Source organism: Watersipora subatra, chromosome 2, assembly GCF_963576615.1.
Source record: "Watersipora subatra chromosome 2, tzWatSuba1.1, whole genome shotgun sequence".
NCBI classification, from domain to species: Eukaryota; Metazoa; Bryozoa; class Gymnolaemata; order Cheilostomatida; family Watersiporidae; genus Watersipora; species Watersipora subatra.
In genome coordinates, this window is record NC_088709.1 from 75,281,414 (window position 1) to 75,302,720 (window position 21,307).

Consider the following 21,307-nt stretch of genomic DNA (forward strand, 5'->3'; position numbering starts at 1 on the left):
CATACTTTAAGTAAAACGAACTAAACTAGAGCAGTGTGAACCAACCTTTAGACAGAATAACATGTCACTAAAATAAAAAACTTCATCAAATTCTATCTAGCACCTGGTTATAAAAATGTAACCTTGGAATTAGAGTGACCACTTTTATTCAACTTAAACAAGAGTAGATTAGAGATCACATCGTGAACAGTATTTGATGTTTTATAAGCAAAGGAAAGCACAGTGAGCAAAAAACTAAGTAAATCAATTCTGCAACTACAGTATAGTAATTTCTGCTAACGTCAGTAAAAGCACACGTATAACAATGGTATAAACTGTTTAAATCAAGCAGGCGAAACTTCAGCCATATTTGAAGCCATACTTCCCTCAGTATTGCTAGAAGGTTACAAAAAGAGCAAAGAAACGGAGAGTGAAATGTAAAAACCATGGTGTGTTTTCGTGGACGTTGTGAGTTGTCTGCTTACTGGCTCAGTTCGTGTTTTAACAGAGGTACGCAAGTGAACATTAGGGATGAATTGTCAACCTTAACATATCAGGCTTCTAAAACTAGTTGCTGTTGCAGACTGAAATCATGTAATAAAAATGAGCAATAGAAGTTTTAAAAAAATCACAATTTAGACTTTGGTGTGGAGTTGTCTTCCTCACAGTCGTCTTCCCATGAATAGGCTTTGGTATTGTCACCTAGAAAACATGGGACAACATGAGTCTCCACCGAAGTAAAAAATTAGAATTGACATGAGATTGTAAGAAGGTTTTTCACAGGCTTGACAGACAATGATTCATTGATTGAAGAGCAGAAATGTTCTTTCATCACGAAATGACAACTTTGATGCCCGTTGCACGACTATGAAAGCTTAAAAAGATTTTTTACAGTGAGAATAAGATGTAAGCACTTAGAATAAGGTATCAGTATTTAGAATAAGGTAAGTCTATTTAAACAAGGAACTTTACACATAGGCCTACTGTAGAATAAGGTACTAGCATTTAGAATAGGGTAAAGACTACTTAAATTTTCACATACATTATCAACTTGCATATTATTTTATCATATTATTATATCATATTATATTATCATATTATTATCATATCATATTATTATTACATTCAATCAGGGTCGGCCGATTAAAATCAAATGATTTAAATCGTCCTAAAAAAATCATGTTTGATGATTTTTTGATTTTTTTATGTCAAAAAATGGGACTTATAGAGGGTCTACTGTGAATATGAACTGCGCAACTTAGTCAGAATTAAAATAAAAACAACTTTTAATAAATTAAAGTGATGCAAAGTTGTTTTATAATGTTTTCATGTGGCACACTTCAACAAAATAAAATAATATTATGTTAGCGGTTATTAAAAACAGCTGGTAATTGATGTTTTCAAAAGAATCCAATTTCGGTAAAAAAAAATCCAAGTTTTAAAAAAAATCATGACTTTTTCCAACCCTGTGTTCTATATGATGTTACATCATACTTGCCAAGTCTCCCAGTTTGGCCGGGATCCTCCAGTTTTTTAATTCAGTCTCCCATTTGCATAAAATCTCCCGTTTTCCTCCAGCTTTTTTAATAAAAGTAGTGGTTTAATTTTTTACTTGTCGTTTTCCCTTTGTTTACTAGTTGTGAACCCTCATCATCATACAAAGTTAGCAACAATGAAACATATCGCTATTAAACCATATGTTTGCCATAAAATCTGGGCTATTTAGATTTGGCAACATTGGTGTCTAACGATTTGCTCTAGTTTTTCATCAATAAACAAAGATTATACATGGAGCTGTGACATATCGTTGGCAAACGACCATGACCTCACACTGATGGTAGAGTACCTAAACATTGAATAAAATCGTGGAAGGGCCTCCTATGTAGGTACTCAATGAAAAAAAAACTTCAAGAAGAAATCTAGGATTCAGATTCAACTACTACATTTACCGTTAATCTCACGCTTTTTTCTCAACTTTTTGGCAAGTATGTGTTACATATTATGTTACTAGCTGAATGCTCCGTGTTGCATTGGTAATAAAAAATCAGCTTATGAACATTACCTCACCTACTGTATACTGCATTACCTCCAACTATTTATAAGCCATTTCTATTAGCCGTGCAACGCCTGACATTTACCTAGTGAGGCCAGCTGATAATCATTACGTGTGATGCACCATCGCTATGTGTATTTTAAAGCACATAAATTACATAATTTTTTTATTATATATTTCAATACATCAGAATCTTGGCTTTGGAATGAGCCTATATTCAATACACAAAGAATAATAGAACTATGAAAAACAGGGTGTCAAAATTATGTCCTGCAAAAAAACGCTTGGTTCAGGTTCTCAAAATGTGATGTCACAATTATTATTTAGCCTTAGGTAGTCGATCCCTTTCGCTGCCATTGAGGCTGCGCTTTTCTGTGACAATCGGTGCTCTTAAACACCCGGAGAGCGCTAATAATAAACTAGGATTCTAGATAATCAATGATGCCTGACCAATACAAACACATGTTCTGGGTTAATTAATTATGCTTCAATAAATGTACTGGCGTTGATAAAGGTAATGAAATCACATCGATTAAATTGTGACCTGTGGTTGCATAGCTCTAGGGTTACATGTCAATCGCACTTTCGCGAGATCACGCAATGCTTGAAATTAATTAGTCTCAGTCGCGACCTTCAACATCACAATAGAATGAGAGGGCTAGTGCATGATATCATCGAGAAAACATAGTATGGTGCTTGGAATCCGAGTTATTTATCATAGAAATAATCTGTACATGGAGAACTAACGACACTGATTCCTTTGTCATCTTCATTGGTTCCCTGGAGTTGTCCTATCTTCGCCTGACACTAGCGTCATTACTGTAGTTGATAATATACGGTAAGCAATAAAAATAAGCGGTAAGAGCACACAACACCGCATAAGAAAACCGTGACGTCACAATTTCCGAGCCTATGCCAATAAACATTTCTGCGGTAGAGCTCTGGGGAAATCCTATAAACACCAACCAATGTCTGTCTCACCATGGCAAACAATAGCTCATTCGAAAGCCAAGACTCTGATGTATTGAAATATACAATAAAAAACTTATGTACTTTATGCGCTTTAACCAATTTGATGAATATTTTCACCATTAAATTATTAGTCTAATAGCTCAATGCTTCCGCGACTGGAGGTCTCGAGTTTAAATCATCTGTGAAGTTTAAATCATGAGCAACCTGACATATGGCCACTTAATTTATATATAGAAATAGCTGAACACCCAGCATTGCATGGGTAATAGAATAATTACCTAATGAATTTGAGTAACTTATTTGAAAAGCTAGATCTTTACTAAAATGATACCCGCTTTTCGGGTCAGCTTAACAATCATTACACGTAACAATTAATAGTGCTAGTTATTAACCCCAAGCAAGCGCTTCAAGTGTGAGGACCTTCACCAACGTAATGGCTATTTGCCCTTCTGGTCGAAAGGGCTGTATTCTGGGTAGCTTAATGGTTAAGTTCGCTGCCTCTAGATCTGAAGGTCCCGAAATCGATTCCAAAGAAATGTGGATTTTTCGTTGTTAGATTTTAGTAGCTATAACTGAACAAATAGTTTAACAAAAAGACAAACAAATAAATAGATTTATGAGAGCTCCAGCAATTGTTTTGAAGTTTATAGAAGAAATGCCACATGAAGAGCCATGATTAACTTCTCCTTATAAAGACCAATTTCATAAGACTATTATTAGTCAAAAAATCTGACAGATTAATGCTTGAAAAAACCTAATTTCCCACTACAATAGGCTAACATCAAATTTAGACTAGTCTCCCTCCACCTGCCTTCATTGTCTATCCAGCAGATCATGTAAACCAAGAGTGTAAACAAAAGCTGCGCTCATACTTTGACTAAAGACGGAGAATTATATCTAATAAGCATCACTAAAACAACAGACTAGTTAAAGTTTTGGTGACTTTCCAATTCTTTTGATATACTGCAACAGCATCATAACATGGCTGGTAACCATGACAACAAAAAATAGACCAGAATTATTTATCAATAAACAATTAAAATACACCAATGAGTATTAAAAGTATGTCATTAGCAACTATAGACAAGGGTATATCAACACATCAATATGAAAACGCTGCTTGTAATGCTTTACGAACAAAAGAAATTAGTTGAAATTACTCCATGAGCAGATTACTCCAAACTAAAACATCGTTGTAGGACTGTAGTAGTTTTTGTGAATGTGGCAAAAAGGAAGAAATAAAGAGAGAATGACTTACGACCAGTTGGCCAGCGAGCGTTAAAGAGAATTTCTCCACCATCAACTATCATTGTAGTTCCAGTAACGAATGATGCAGCTGGACACAGCAGATAACACACAGCAGCGGATACCTCTTCTGGTTTACCTGCATGATGACACAGTTAAACAAAATGAATTAGACTCAACTGACATTAACATTTCAAGAAAATACAAAAAGAGATAAGCTGCGTGTCATGTACATAGAAATAATGAGACAGAAATAGTAGTACTACTAGTTGAACAAAGGTAAGGAGTCTATATGCTGGAAGCATGAGCAGACGAACCTAGCCTTCCTAGAGGGATCGTTGGCAAATTGCTCTCAAATATGTCAGACTTAGCAGGGCCATAGTTGGCAGTAGCTGTCTCAGACTTGATAGAATTCCCCTGTTGGTAAAGCCCAAATCATAGAGCTAGTCGCAACTAACCGAGTTCGTTCATAACAACAAGATGGCCACCGTACAATCAGACCAAATAGAATGACTCACGCGACAGATGAAATTTATTAATAACAACAAGATGACCGGCGCACTATTCAAATAGACAGAGTAACTCACTGGACAGACACAGTTTATTCTTATACCATCATCAGCCCATTCAACCGCGAGGGTTTTAGTAAGATTTTCAACTCCTGCCCGAGCTGCCCCTGAGTGACTGCAATTAGAACTCAAGCTAAGCACACAAACAACATGTCTGAACACAAGTAATTTTATTTAGGCGTTCAACCAGCAATGAATATCAGAAAGCACCTTCCACCTTGAACAGGCTCGGCCATGTGTTGCAATGAGGTGTGAATTAATCTCTAGTGTTGTTATAGAAAGGAATAACATCTAAAAGAATGTGTAGCCTACCTCATTCCTGGCATTCCAGAGAACATCTCAGCAATGATGTTCACTACAGCTCCTCCGTGATCTTTCATCCACTGCTGGTAGACTGCAAGAGACTAGACGATCACAGAATATCTTATTACACCTTCACATAAAAGGGTTATTCATAACTACAGTGGGTAGAACAGAACTGATCACTTTTAATGTCACATGTAGTCAAGTTGTGAGAGGTCTGATAAAATAGAAGATAAAACTATGCAACAGCTGAGGACTGGGTCTAGTCAATTATTTTTTCAAGTTGGGTCATCTCATACCTACCACAGCTGAGTAATATCTAAGGCTAACTCACCTTCTCTGAGACACAAATAGGTTCCAGTAAGATTTGTCTCCACAACAGCATTCCATCCCTTGAAGTTGAAATCACGAAAAGCTGAATAAAACTGTCCACCTCCATTATTCACCAAAAAGTCTATTTTACCATATTCCTCCAGAGTCCGAGCTACCATGGCCTTGACCTGGCTCACAAGCATTGAGTAGTTAATAAATAACAAAACATGAAAAAAATTGAATGAAGTGCTAAATGTCAAGAAACTAAGTGTTACGCTGGTCTGTCTGTCCGGTGTATAACTGTAAGGTAGCCAATGACGGAAAGCCTCTAGCTTCAACTTAGAAAAAGAACATCTTAAAATTACTGAGTCTACCTCATGAGAATTTTACCATGTTCTAGCCGTGGTTAGCCCTTGATTAGCCCCACTGGACTATCATAAATGTACACAAGACACTAATGCAAATGCAACCCAGGATGTTAAATACTTACACTCTCCTCTTGCCTAATGTTGCACTGTGTATAGTTTATTTGACATCCAGGAATGCTGGTCCTAATCTCATCCACAGCTGCTTCTAATCTCTCCACCTTTCTTGAAGCTATCATTACATTGCACCCTGAACAACAGCAAAAGTACAGTAGACACCTCTATAACATGAACCTCATTTATATAAATTCCACTTAATGCAAAGTTTTTGCATCCTATTACGTAAGAAATTTCATATAACATAAAGCATCAAGTCAGTGCAAGTGAGCGAATTCGATTTGAATAACGAGTGTTTTATAGTTGGTCCAAAAATATTGTCTCTTTCTCTTGCCGGTGTTTAGAGATCAAACGATATAGAGGGGTATCTATACTACTGTTGAGAGAGATCGTCGGGTGGGGTGATGGAGCACAGAAGATATGTAGCTGCACTGTTATTCAGAAGTACTGTAGAAATTATCAGAAAGGCGGTCAATAGTGTCGGTTTGGCATACTGAATGTTAGAAGTTGGAATTTCATTGAAAGCAATCGTTTATCCTAACCCCTAACCCTACTGTCGGACGGACAGACAGAGACCACTCTCATTATAGTAAAGGTCATGGAATGGATTAGGCTATTTACGTGTATTTTACGCTTCGCATATCAAGAAATCCCTATAACATAAACGTTCTTGAAACAAAGTATTTACGTTGTAGGAGCGTATAATTTATTAGTGAAACTGCACTGAGGCAGAGCTAAAATCATTCTCCCAAACAGAGTACATTGGGTAGTTGAGGCTAAAAGGTAGTTGAGGCTAAGCTTGTAAAAAACAGATGCGACGAATATTAACAAACGCTTTTGTGATTAAACCTTGTTACATTAAACCTATGTTCATTTTATGTAAAGCTAATCAAGCTCCATCTACCCAAATTATACATTTACAGAAAAAGAAATCTCATGTTATTAAAAGAGTGCGAAAACTTAAACTAGAAGCAATGGTGAGGGTGGATAGAAGCAAATGCTATATAAATATAACTAAAATGAATATTTTTTGCATTGAAATTAGCTTTGGCTGAGAAAAATAGCGAAACATGCCACATCAGATGTTCAGAGAATTGATACACAAACTTCAGGCTTCATAAAAAATTGAAGCTTCAGTTTTGAAAAAATATTACAAAGAGATATAATCTTAATAGAAGTAGCCTGGCTATTAGACTTGTAATACATGGTGAGAGTAAGTCATATGACCTGTTAAGAACAGATAATCCAACTAGTACTAGAAAACATTAAAGTTTGCCAACAAAGTTTGGTACATTAACAACTATCAAAACAATGAAAAAAACTTTTTTATAAATAGAAAGTGTAGTCATCCATGCATTTTTTTAAATGGCTAATCAAAAAATTAAAAAAAGCAAAAGTTTCATAGTAAAGTCACAAAAGCAAGCGCTTAACACTAACCCTAAACCACAGCAAAAAAACTGAGCATTTTACAAGATGTTGAAGCTTGGTTTATTAGCTTGCAGCAAGTCTAGATATATACGAGAGAGTAAACTTAGAGATAAATTTACGGTGTGAATTGGTTGAGGTAACATAACCTTTTTGGCAACATGTTTCTTTTAGCATTACTATCTAGTGCACCTAAAGCTCTCAAACTACTTGCATATAAATCCTTTATTAGACCTATTTTGGAGTATGGATGCCAGGTGTGGGACCCGTACAAGAGATACGAGGTTGACCAGGTTGAGGCGGTTCAGAGAAAGGCTGTAAGATTTATTTGCAATGTTAAAGGTCGCGATATTGGTGTAACTGGCTTAATTAAAGACATGAACCTGGAGACGTTAGAGGAACGTAGAACCAACTTGCGTAAATGTTTGTTATATAAAATGATCAGAGACGCCTGTTCCGAGTCTCCAGGAGCAATATCACACAAGTTTCCTGAGCTTTTTAGTAAAAATAAAAATGAAGATCATTGTGCCACTAGAAGTCAGCGTGCCTCGCAGCCCATGAATTTAACCGCAAATAACAACAAGTACCATAATAGCTTCCTTCCGAGAACTATACGAGATATGAAACTCGGAGATATATATGTCATACAATAAGCTTTATTATTTTTTGTTTTTGAGGTTGTAATTTTAGTCTATACTTTTGATTGTACAAACTTGAGGCCTGCACAATATATTCATATGAATATCTGCAGGATCTATTTATACCGATACCGATACCGATACCTATTAGATCGTCAGTCAAGCTGGTTAGGCTGGAGATCTGATCCGTCTTGAATATACACAAGATAAAGATTTTACACAATAACTAATAGGCTAGGAATGCCTCGGCAGTTTACCTTTGCTCTTAGTAGACCTAAATTACAAAACTTCATGCATAAATTAATTTCACGATAAACTCAAGCGACGACTTTTGTAATGTAAGGGTATAAGAGTTAAGTACTAATAATATTAGTGAATATTTTGGCTATATCAGCAATGAGCTTCGCTACAAAAGCTACTCGTTGGCTTATTACAATAATAAAAACACTACATCAAAAAACCAAAATGGCAAAACACAGTTGACTAATTGATGGCAAATTCATAAGAGATTACACGATAATTAAGTAGTAAGAGCCTGCTTTTGCGTTTAAAATGCTCTTCTGGTGCTAACCAGAAGGATTGCTAACCAAAATAACATGCTGCATTTATACAAACCTAAATAAAGTAGTTCTTGTGTTATAGCTTTTCCAATTCCAGTACCGCCACCGGTGACAAGAGCTACCTTATTTTTGAATAATCTATTACGAAAAACTGAAGATATTTTCGCAACTTTAGTGGACGCTGCCATCTTGTATGTCATGTGACTCATAACCAAAGTTCTATACAATCATTCAGTTAAAAGAATTATTAGTAGTGAAATAGTGGCAACACTCAACGACTCCAATTAATTGCATTATTGCTGTTAAATCACATTGTCCAAATCCTTGTGGTTATTGTTTTTTCTTCAGAAATTGGTCTCAGTAAACTAAACGCAGCTCGATTTGTACTTAATTTGTTCTTTTCTTATCACATTTAGTAGTTGATATAGCTTTATTCAAATCATTTTAACTTGAACAAGTATTGGTTTTTGATAAAAACCTTATGATTGTGCTCATTGTTTCTTGGTACATGAACACATAGCAACTTTGTGGTCATGTCAACCGTAAAGTGAGATTTTGGTAAATAACTTTCCTGTACATTAGGCAGCACGCTCAAAGGATTACTTATGGGTCTATTGGCCTGACAGTAAACATTTTGAAGATTTCGTGTACTTGTAAGTTGAATGGTCTCCCCTAACACCGAGCAAAATGTACAGATAGCTAAGTATTACCAATTACTAAACATTATGTTGGTAGTTAGTAATGCTTAGCTAGGGCTGGGCAAGGCTGACCTTAGCCAGCACAGCCTCACATGGGAGGGGAGCTTGCCACCTATAAAAGACGCTACTCAGCCAGCAGAGCCCATTTCACATTGTCGTACAAGCTACATACGCTCTTACACTCATAAGGCTGTGTCACCTTCACTTTGAATGCACATCAGCTGCACGAAATATTGCTTTTGATTACTCATGGTACATTGTTGTAAGCCCATTTTTGAAAATTTGCTGAAATACATGGTTGGTATTCTAAACAATCGTTAAAGCAATATCAGCAAGTTCCAAAAGGTTTTTCTTATATTTTAGCTCATAATAATTAGCACACATTAGCATATCGCCGCTTTTATGACAACAAGATTTTCTTTATAATCTCGTAAAAGCCCTTAAAACATGATCTCTCAGTATCAATTATTTTATGAGAACTAATTGTAAGACTCTCCCGACATAAAATGTTTTGCCAAATAACTATTTACTGAAAGACTGTGTCATAGCATTTTGTACCATGCAATGCTGCAAATGACTAGCTCTCATTCCTTATACTTGTTCCACAAGTTACTGTTTTCGCAACATTACTGCTTCATAATACAAAAGCCATTCAATAAATAAGATTAAAAATAAGTTTATAAAAAGTTCTATTGTAAGTAGAAGCTTACAATTGTTTTATTTTTCAATATAATCTTCATGCAATGACACACACTGTAGCCAGCGAGATACCAGCTTTTGAGTGCCTTCAGCATAGAAGTCTTTATATCAACTTTTTAAAAAGTTCCTCGCTGCAAGCTTAACCTTGCCATCACTCTCAAGGTAGACTTCTCTCAGAAACTCTTTAGCAGGTCCAACAAAGTAGAAGCCAAACGCCGCAAGATCAGGACTGTAGAGAGGATGTGATAGCAAATATCATTGATTCCCAATGATATTTGTTGATTTCTTTTCTTGGTTTGGCTGCTGTACGGGCCTTAGCTTTGCTTTGGTGGAAGATGACCCCAGATGACTGTAGACCTCGATGTTTATTCATTGCATCCTACTTAACATGCTTCAAAAGTTCTCAGTAGGTGGTATGATTGAAAGTGGTGCTTTTTTCAAGATAGAAAATAGTGATAGGCCATTTTTTGCCCCAAAAAACTGTAAATATGATTTTATGTGTAGACCGTTGTGACTTGAACCTTTGTTTAACAAGAGATTAACAAGGTCTCCGCTGCATTAACTAAAGCTTGGATTCCGGGTCCTAGTGCCAATTCCAGGTCTCACCACAAGCTTTCTGAGGAACTTATCACCTTCTTTTTCATATCAAGAAAGGTTCTGTTGGCGCAACTCAACGCTCTTCTATCTGTTCTCTTGAGTCAGCTGTTTGGTAACTCAGCAGCAGCTGATTACAGAGTAAACCAGGTTTTCATGAATAATTTTGTGGGATGTACCAACTGGCACACCAAGTTTCTTTGCAACATCTTCCACCACTGTTATCCTGTTATCTCAGAATTAACAAGCTCATTAACTATTCCAATCATGTTAGAGGTTCCCACTACAACAAGTCTGCCTGATCTCTCTCCATCATCAATATTTGTCCCGCCTTCTCTAAAAAATTTTGCCTAATTGTAAACTTTTTTGTTTTTGACTAAAACTGTTTTCTGTATAAACATTCATCATTTTCTTGTAAATCTCACTAGGGTTACATCTTTCAGCTTCCAACTATTTGATAACTGATCTCTGTTCAATTTTGGAGCATGTGTGTTGGTTGGCCATTTTGTAAATCCTCAATAGAGGGTCTCGTGATTGCATAATCGTGGTAAAAATAATTTTTTTATATATTTTTCATGACTTAAATGTATATACAGTGGAACCTCAGTTCTCAAACGCTTCAGTTCTCGACTAACTCGATTTTCGACCAAAAATTTTGAGATTTGTTCATCTCGAACATAAAATCAGTTTTCGACCAAACCGAGCATGCGTATTGAAATTAAACAGCTCCGAAACAGCTCCAGAAACAGCATGGAAACAGTCGTTAGCAAAGGGAGAAGCAAGTTACGTTTCATAATTTTTTTACAAAAAGGAAGGATCCATTTGGGACGTCTCCTCTGCCGAAAATATTTAGTAGGGAGACAACTCGTCCAGTCGAGTTACCCTAAATTTTTTTTTGAGGAGAATTCTCCTTCAAAGACGTGAAGTAAATGTGCCATTGGTGTTTATATTTTCTTTTTCACACATCTTTTGATGTAGTTGATCTGTTGCATTTGTTGCTGTTTTATTATGAATTTGTGCACATCTTTGTATTGTATCTTACTTAGAACGTTTTCAATGTTTTAAGAGCAAACCGTACAAAACACAGGTGTCCTTTAGCGGGATATTGCCGTGGCCGGGCCGTAGTCTACACACACAAAAAAACAACAAAGGTCCACGTAGTTATGAGCAAAAACAAAAGTATCCACCCAAATATCTCACCAATCCGATGATCAGAACACACAAAAACTAAACTAATCGACAGAGCCATCCATCATGTCAAAATATTCCAAGTTTCAAGTCATGTCTTGCACAACTCACCTTATGGTTTCTCAAAACTTGTCCCAAAGTTCCTATTAATTTGAGATTGTCCGATTGCTGTTTTCGAAATGGTCGCCGCTAGCCTAGTGTCCTGCTTCAACACTTTAGTAACTATCAGAGAAACGTTTGAGAGCACTCAGCAATGCCTCGATAGTTGCTGAAGTGTTGAATCAGGACTTTAGGCTAGGCAAGCAGCATTAGGCTAGGCAAATAAATCAGCTCACCGGATTTATTTAATGGCTCTCGTAATAACATCAAACTTCCATCTTTTTGCAACCTTTTATGTTCGGTATTTAGGTAACATAATACTAAGTTGTCATCTTGAAGTAGAAATGTAGAATACGGGAGAAGCAGAGGTTAAAACTATGTTATATCAAAGCAAATCATGTAATCGTTATATTCTGGCAATTATGTTGATGTGAGAAGTTCAAGCCGCATGTAGTCTCTTTCATGACTGCTTTTTGCATCACCCAAATAAAGGTTATAAACAGGAATGCGGCGATTGACTATAGTGTAGATATGCTAGTTATATATTTTAGTTACATACATATGCATTCACTATTTTGTTTTGTAATAATCACTGATTTGACAAGCACTATTATAGCCATACATCACGGACTCATTGCTAGCACTTTAGACAGAACTTGCTTAACATAATTTTCTGACCTAAAAAAACTAGCTAAGCAAATTTTTTGTTACAATGATCTGATTTGAAAATGCAATTCTGAATTGTCAGCCCGTGGAGGCCTTTAATTTGCATCCCATAGCTCAGTGTCTCATAGCTCATTCAGAAATGCTAGCTTCAATCCAAAAAAACATTACCGATTTTCAATTTGACGACTTCTAAGATTTGTTACTGAAACTGCACAGTTTGAGCAGCTATGATAACAATATTACCTTGTTAATTGCGAATTTCTCCTCAGAGATTCATTCTTTCTCACGTCAAAAGTTTTTGTTGTATATTTGATATATTCTAATTTATCAAGTTATTTAGTCTCTGATGACTTCTTGGCTATTGATAGAACTCAGGGAGTGTTTAACTTTTGCAAACAAATTAACTGCTTTTCACGAAATTGATTTCCACCTTTAGTGTTCAAATTTAACAATCAAGATGTTTGCTAACACAGAACAGGTCGTGCACTTTGTTAAGTTGTAGCCAAGAAGGTTATTTTATCTCGTTATGTCTTAAAGTTGCTATTGATGAAGTTATGCAACAGTTTTAGTTTATACCAAGTACTTTAATAAAAAAAACTGGACTGTAGGAATCGATGGCTGGGATAACGATGCTCTCCGACCAAGGCCTCCGTCTGGATGGCAGGAGACCCAATGAGCTTCGCAAAATATCATGTAATCTGGGAGCATTCAGTCAAGCTGATGGGTCAGCATACATAGAGCAGGGTAACACCAAGGTCTTGGCAGCTGTATACGGTCCTCATGAGGTGAGTGATGACTGTGGTCATGTAGCAGTGTCCACAATGGTTATGGTCATCTAACAGTGTCCACAAAGGCTGTGGTCATCTAGCAGTGTCTACAAGGGCTATGGTCATCTAGCAGTGTTCACAAGGGCTATGGTCATCTAGCAGTGTTCACAAGGGCTGTGGTCATCTAGCAGTGTCCACAGGGGCTGAGGTCATGTAGCAGTGTCCACAAGGGATGTGGATTTCTATCAGTGTCTACAAGGACTGTGGTTATGTAGCAATGTTCATAAGGGCTATGGTCATCTAGCACTGTCCACAAGGGCTGTGGTTATGTAGCAGTGTTCACAAGGGTTATGGTCATCTAGCACTGTCCACAAAGGCTGTGGTCATCTAGCACTGTCCACAAGGCTGTGGTCGTCTAGCAGTGTCCTCAAAGACTGGTTATCTAGCAGTGTCCACAATGGCTGAGGTCATGTAGCAGTGTCCACAAGGGCTATGGTCATCTAGCAGTGTCCACAAGGGCTGTGGTCATCTTGCAGTGTCCACAATAACTGTGGTCATCTAGCAGTGTCCACAAGGGCTGTGGTCATGTAGCAGTGTCCACAAGAGCTATGGTTATCTAGCACTGTTCACAAGGGCTGTGGTCGTCTAGCCGTGTCCACAAAGGCTGTGGTTATCTAGCAGTGCCCAAAATAGCTGTGGTCATCTAGCCGTGTCTGCAAGGGCTATGGTCATCTAGCACTGTCTACAAGGGATGTGGTCATCTAGCACTGTCCACAAGGGCTATGGTCATACAGCACTGTCTACAAGGGCTGTGGTCATCTAGCAGTGTCCACAAAGGCTGTGGTCATCTAGCAGTGTCCAAAATGGCTGTGGTCATCTAGCCGTGTCCGCAAGGGCTATGGTCATCTAGCACTGTCCACAAGGGCTGTGGTCCTCTAGCACTGTCCACAAGGGCTATGGTCATCTAGCACTCTCCGCAAAGGCTGTTGTCATCTAGCAGTGTCCACAAGGGCTGTGGCCATCTACGATGTCTACAAGGGCTGTGGTCATCTAGCAGTGTCTACACAGGGCTGTGGTCATCTAGCAGTGTCCACAAAAGCTGTGGTCATCTAGCAGTGTCCACCAGGTAGGAGTCGTCTCATGCAGTTAGTGTGTGTTTTATTTCATGAATTATTAAATGTAACTTTACGCAAAATTAAAATATACTTACAATATTGATTGCATAAAAAATTAATAAAAACCTAATTCCTACATGTGAGGCTATCATGAAGCCCGCATGCGCAGTAGCACTGCAGCTAGTCGAGGTGCTAAGCCCACAAAGGATGACATTTTTTAAATATAGGTTGAAATATTTGGCATATTTCATCAAAATTTGAATAGTAGGCCAGTCGTGATTAATCTAGGTTTAAAAAGTGGCTGCTAACATTCCTTTTAAAGTATTAAATGCTGATATTTTTTGTAAGTCTTTTGAAATACAGAGTTCCATTGTGATGGTACTCTGTATTCCAATTGGTATTTTTATCTGAAGCAGTATAAAATATTGGTAAAGGTAGATTGATTTTCAAAAGTCTAGTACATATATAGTAAAAATCTCTTTCGCTTTTTAATCATTTAAATAAAGTTTTGAATGAGTTATCAAGAGAATTTTGTATTGTAAAGTTTATTAACAGGCAGCACAAAAGCTGAACAAACATGGATGGAGACTAAGTCAGTGGTGGTTTATCAAAGATTATGGGCATTAGATGCTTTTGTAATATTAAGATTTTTCGTAAATAACAAATTGCAGCATTTTCGGACTCTGGACAGTAACCGGCGGCGATTAACTGTTCGTTTTTTGAGCTTTCAAGAGCTTTTAATCACATTTCCACATATTTTGCACCTACAACGCAACAGAGTAAGACATGGTGAATCTTTTGATACCAAATAGCTAATGTGAATTTTGTTGCAAGTCAACCTTTAAAGATTGTTATCCATGTTTTTTAAATTTGTTTTTTTGAATATGTTAGATAATTTTTAAAATGGCTTATCACATATTATGAGAAGTTTGCTTGAAAATTCATCATACATGGTATTTACATCAGTATACGAATAGACAAATTCATCATACGTGGTATTCACATCAGTATACGAATAGACAAATTCATCATACATGGTATTCACATCAGTATACGAATAGACAAATTCATCATATGTGGTATTCACATCAGTATACGAATAGACAAATTCATCATACATGGTATTCACATCAGTATACGAATAGACAAATTCATCATATGTGGTATTTACATCAGTATACGAATAGACAAATTCATCATACGTGGTATTCACATCAGTATACGAATAGACAAATTCATCATACATGGTATTCACATCAGTATACGAATAGACAAATTCATCATATGTGGTATTTACATCAGTATGCGAATAGACAAACTCATCATACGTGGTATTTACATCAGTATACGAATAGACAAATTCATCATATGTGGTATTTACATCAGTATACGAATAGACAAATTCATCATACGTGGTATTCACATCAGTATACGAATAGACAAATTCATCATACATGGTATTCACATCAGTATACGAATAGACAAATTCATCATATGTGGTATTCACATCAGTATACGAATAGACAAACTCATCATACGTGGTATTTACATCAGTATACTAATAGACAAATTCATCATATGTGGTATTTACATCAGTATGCGAATAGACAAACTCATCATACGTGGTATTTACATCAGTATACGAATAGACAAATTCATCATATGTGGTATTTACATCAGTATACGAATAGGCAAACTCATCATACGTGGTATTTACATCAGTATACGAATAGACAAATTCATCATATGTGGTATTTACATCAGTATACGAATAGACAAATTCATTATATGTGGTATTTACATCAGTATACGAATAGACAAATTCATCATACGTGGTATTTACATCAGTATACGAATAGACAAATTCATCATACGTGGTATTTACATCTGTATACGACTAGACAAATTCATCATACGTGGTATTTACATCAGTATACGAATAGACAAACTCATCATACGTGGTATTTACATCTGTATACGACTAGACAAATTCATCATACGTGGTATTTACATCAGTATACGAATAGACAAATTCATCATATGTGGTATTTACATCAGCGTACGAATAGACAAACTCATCATACGTGGTATTTACATCAGTATACGAATAGACAAATTCATCATATGTGGTATTTACATCAGTATACGAATAGACAAATTCATCATACGTGGTATTCACATCAGTATACGAATAGACAAATTCATCATACGTGGTATTTACATCAGTATACGACTAGACAAACTCATCATGCGTGGTATTTACATCAGTATACGAATAGACAAATTCATCATACGTGGTATTTACATCAGTATACGAATAGACAAATTCATCATACGTGGTATTTACATCCGTATACGAATAGAAAAATTGGTGCCAGTTTGTGGTATAACATTCTGCTTAAAAGTTGCTTTCATTAAAATGTTTGAGGTCTCTCAAATATCAAAAATTTTTGAAAAATTGTTCAGTGATGTCTTCAATTAATGATGGCTGTGTTCCTATAGCAGTGTCTACAAGGTAGGGAGTTGTCTCACTTGTTCAAATAGCAAAGCGTGAGTAGCTTTTTATTGTAGTCATTGTTTAGATTTTTTTTAAACTGCAGGTGTTGTCATCTCTTGTTTCCTGCGAGCAGGCAACATCTGGTTATATTTATCCTAAATACTAGGATCTCTGTTTATTCTCACATATTAACTGCGTTACTTTCCAGATAACAGGCTCAAAGAGCAGAGCTTTACATGACAGAGTGCTTGTCAACTGTCAATACAGTATGGCCACCTTCAGCACAGGTCAGTCGATAGTACATATCTCACATCTCATCTTGCCTCTGTCTCACATATGCTTACTATTATATCTACCCACTACTTTGTTATATCTTAATATTTCTGCTTCACATACCTTTTCATTTATGCACATTTTGTTATCATGTACACTTGCAATGTCAAACCTTGTTCTTTCTATGTTTGTCTCTAACTTTAATTTACTTATCTTATTTATTATATTACATGGTAACACCTGCTTGCACTTGTTGTACCAGAATGTTACATTTGGAATGTCACCCTAACCTAAAACCTTACATACCTACATGCAGTTTTACATGCAGTTGTTTTTGGTCACACCCGCCCACACCTGGTACTCACACCAACACACAATAGCACTCCTGCTTTAAGTTGCCACACTAACTTATTGTTATTGTCACATCTACCATTCATGAACTGTATTCTTCAAAAAATTACCATGTTAGATATTTGCTTGCCATTTCTGCTATACCTTGCTTTAATAAGTTTATTTTCAGTTCATGTATGTTTGGCCAAAATACTTACTACTATCCGGGAGTGTAGTTTATGTGAGCAGCTGAGGATGGGCGAATGTAAAAAGATCGATTGGTCGAGTAGGGGGGAGTTTATCATCACACTAACCACACTCTCTCAACCCCATGGAATGTCATATTAGTTTAGCTCTAATTAAAACCGTCTATTATTACATGGTACTTGTTCTTGTGTGTCAGGAGAGAGGAAAAGACGGCCTCGTGGGGACAGAAAGTCAATAGAGATGACCCTACACATGCAGCAGACATTCGAGGCTGCAATCCACACGCAGCTCTATCCCAAGTCTCAAATAGACATTTTCGTTGAGGTGATTTCTCTCTATCTTGGTTCCCCATTATTCTTACATACTCTGCTAGCTCTGTGTGGTCAAACTGTCAAGGGCTTTTTTAACCAATTAATTGATAGCAGAGTAATCTGAGAATGGTTATTGTCTTTCACGCAGGCAAAGAGTTTCCCTAAATGCAATGATAGCATATACGGACAAGCCTTTACGTATGAAATTAAGGTGTTCGGAAATATCCTTTGTATGTTAAAACATTCATTGTATGTTTAAGGGAATAGCTTCATAAGAAGCCGTTTCCTTTTATTTAATAGGTTCTACAACCCGAATATCTATGATAGCTCCTTAATGAATAGCCTTAAATGATCACCATTGAGGTGACCTTGACTAGAGGTTTGGCTGTTGCAGCTTGTATCAAGTGCCACGATTAGAATACATGTACTAATTTATTTTTGTATGTTTTATATTTATTTTTGTCATAGGCGCTATTCAGGCTCATGCACATCTGAAATTTAATGCCATATACAGCCTAGTAGCATGGTAGTGGGCATATTTATACTGGAAGTTCTGTTTTAGCTATTATAGTTGGTTGATGTCAAACATCCAAAAACAGTTCACTTTCAATATTTTTAACAAATGGCAGTTGATTGTTATTTTTGCAAATTATACAAACTACAAGCATTGGAGGTGCTGTCTGTCCGGTGATTGGCAGGTAATGCATGGATGACATAGTGTCATAATCATTGCTAGTAGCATTTCACCAGGCATGTCACTCATTTGTCATGGAATACATGTGCTTTAGTCAGATGAAGGTAACTATTGTGCTCATCTGTCATTGACTGCAGGTGCTTCAGTTAAATCGAAGTAACTATTGTGTTCATTTGTCATAGAATGCAGGTGCTCTAGTTAAATCGAAGTAACTATTGTGTTCATTTGTCATTGAATGCAGGTGCTCCAGTCAGATGGAGGTAACTATTGTGCTCATCTGTCATTGAATGCAGGTGCTCCAGTCAGATGGAGGTAACTATTGTGCGTCCATTAATGCTGCCACTTTAGCTCTTATCGATGCTGGCATTCCTATGAAAGACATAGTTTGTGCAAGCTCAGCTAGCTTGATAAAAGATACACCTATTGTAGACATCAATCATATGGAAGAAACTCATGCTGGTGTTGAGGTTAGTAGTTTGGAGTTGTCTGTTCTACTTGAAATTGGCCAATTACAATGTAGTGATGATATTTATACGTCAGATCAAATAATAGTAATTACATTACTCCTAGATTTAAGACGATTTCGCCGTAGCATAAGTCAGTATAATAATAAGCATATAATAATAATCAGTATGTGCTGCTACTGAAGAAACCGCTGAACAAATGTTTAGTCTTTTCTTCGTTCTTTTTACGTGTTAACACATCCAAAGAGCTTTCTCTGGAAACCATTTTTAATGTTTAAACTGTAAAGATGTTTGTTGTAATTGTTAGTCCAGCATAGCAGCACACACATTTTACTGCTCAGTTTGTTTAGCGCATTGCTTTCACATTCATCATTACAGTAGACACCCTATAACGTATACCTTCTATAACGTAAATTCTAGACAGCGTAAAAAATTTATGCAAAGTTGTTGCTTCGTACTATGTCAAAATTCCATATAACGTAAAGGGTCAAGTAACAAAGTTTTCAATTTCGAGTTGAATGGTAACATATCTCGCCGCACTTGTGAGAGAAAAAAATGACATACATGTACATATAGCATTGCATCTACTATGCATACAACTTCCATGACATTTTAGTTTGTCATAATAGATCATCAGATGCATCGATAAAGCGCAGAGAATAAGTAGCTGAGCAAGTGTTAATAACACTTAAAGGCAATCAAATAGTGCAGGTGTTACAGCGTCTAACAATCTGAATGTCACGAGTTGGAGTATCGTCAAAAGTTATCTTTGACCCATGGACACAGATATATGAAGAAAAAGAATATATTCTTGTTTTGCTTTATAGTAGACGTATAAAATTTTTGTTACTAAATTTCCGTTGCAGATTACATAAAATATGTGTGTCGCCCATCAACTTATTGTGAAATTTTCACAATTACAGTCTATAAAACCAGTGAAATTGATCAGAAAAGAGTTGTAGATGCAAACTAATAATGCTAGTTACGAAACAGCTAGCAAATTTAAAAAGTTACTCAAGTTTTCCTTTTTGTGTTGCCAAAGGGGTGAGTTTAGAAAGATCTTGGAACGGATTAGGCAATTTGCATGTATGTTACTGTTCTTATAACGCAAAATCCCTATAACATAATCATTCTTGTAACGGATTATTTGCGTTGTAAGAGCACCTAATGTATTTGAACATATACAGTCAAACCTCTACATACATAGTTACAGTCAAACCTCTGCATACAGTTGCAGTCAAACCTCTACATACAAAGTTACAGTCTAACCTCTACATACAAAGTTACAGTTAAACCTGTACATACAAAGTTACAGTTAAACCTCTACATACAAAGTTTCGGTCAAACTTCCATATTCATGGTGAAATCTGCTACTTATGCTACATATTAGAAAATAAATGTTTTAAATTTACATTCTTACTGATTTAAATCATGCCAGTTCAAAAAGATGATAACTCCTTAAGAACACGGAGTTGCACAAATCCTTAAAAAACAACAGAAATTGCCAATTTTGTCAAGGAACTAAAGCAATAATCAATGAAATGTTTTTATCATTACATTACCTTAGATACGTGCGTACAGTAGTGCAGACTTATTGGCTTTGCCTTAAACTATGTCAAGTTCACACTTATCAAGCCCGCTTTGTTTTCATTTCTTTTTAGTTTTTACAAATCTCTTCACTTACCCAGTTGTTTTGAGTGCCTTTGAACTTTGCATGTTGTAAATTATTGTACTTTGATGATGAGTCAAATATGTTCTGAATTTTGACATAATTTGGAAATGTTCTCACAATTATTATTAAGGGTTCTACCTCTCCACAGGTTGTGCTGGCAATACTACCCAAGACAGAGCAAATAGTGTTCCTGCAAATCAATGGAAGAATACATGAGGACCATAGTCCAGCCGTCACAGAACTCGGAATGAAAGGTTGTCTGGATGTACACGCTGTGCTTGACAGGGCTGTCCGACATCATATAGCTGACACCATGGCCACCATGGGCGAGTAAGCGGCGACTCTCGGACCCTAGCCGATGTCACTGATACTTCACTATTAGCTATTGCAGTGTGTGCTTATAGAAGTGTATATATGCAACTTTTATCTACATCTGTATATAAAGGGATACGGACTGTACAATTTTAGTAAACAATGTAGTCAACTCCAGTGCTT

General features: G+C 36.4%; 2 protein-coding genes across 2 annotated transcripts; one reads left to right on the top strand and one right to left on the bottom strand.

Annotated features, from left to right (window-relative positions):
- Positions 1-133: 133 nt before the first annotated feature.
- Positions 134-8,727, bottom strand: LOC137387166 (peroxisomal trans-2-enoyl-CoA reductase-like). The gene is made up of 8 exons (XM_068073491.1): positions 8,594-8,727; positions 5,924-6,048; positions 5,456-5,621; positions 5,131-5,212; positions 4,837-4,933; positions 4,567-4,666; positions 4,263-4,388; positions 134-681 (listed from the first exon to the last, which is right to left on the bottom strand). The coding sequence occupies exons 1-8, from the start codon at positions 8,724-8,726 to the stop codon at positions 608-610; spliced, it is 903 nt and encodes a 300-aa protein (XP_067929592.1). The 5' UTR covers position 8,727; the 3' UTR covers positions 134-607.
- Positions 8,728-13,095: 4,368 nt separating this feature from the next.
- On the top strand, positions 13,096-21,203 carry LOC137387140 (exosome complex component RRP41-like). Its single transcript, XM_068073456.1, has 5 exons — positions 13,096-13,267; positions 17,070-17,148; positions 17,868-17,995; positions 18,970-19,143; positions 20,961-21,203. The coding sequence occupies exons 1-5, from the start codon at positions 13,097-13,099 to the stop codon at positions 21,144-21,146; spliced, it is 738 nt and encodes a 245-aa protein (XP_067929557.1). The 5' UTR covers position 13,096; the 3' UTR covers positions 21,147-21,203.
- The last annotated feature ends 104 nt before the right edge of the window (positions 21,204-21,307 follow it).

Coding starts and splice junctions, on each gene's coding strand:
- LOC137387166 (XM_068073491.1), bottom strand. CDS start 8,726: ATGGCAGCGTCCACTAAAGTTGCGAAAATATCTTCAGTTTTTCGTAAT. Junction 5,622..5,923: donor ACATTAGGCAAGAGGAGAGT/GTAAGTATTTAA, acceptor CTTGTGAGCCAG/GTCAAGGCCATGGTAGCTCG. Junction 4,667..4,836: donor GAATAAACTGTGTCTGTCCA/GTGAGTTACTCT, acceptor CTTTACCAACAG/GGGAATTCTATCAAGTCTGA.
- LOC137387140 (XM_068073456.1), top strand. CDS start 13,097: ATGGCTGGGATAACGATGCTCTCCGACCAAGGCCTCCGTCTGGATGGC. Junction 13,268..17,069: donor CTGTATACGGTCCTCATGAG/GTGAGTGATGAC, acceptor GTTACTTTCCAG/ATAACAGGCTCAAAGAGCAG. Junction 17,996..18,969: donor AAATAGACATTTTCGTTGAG/GTGATTTCTCTC, acceptor CATTGAATGCAG/GTGCTCCAGTCAGATGGAGG.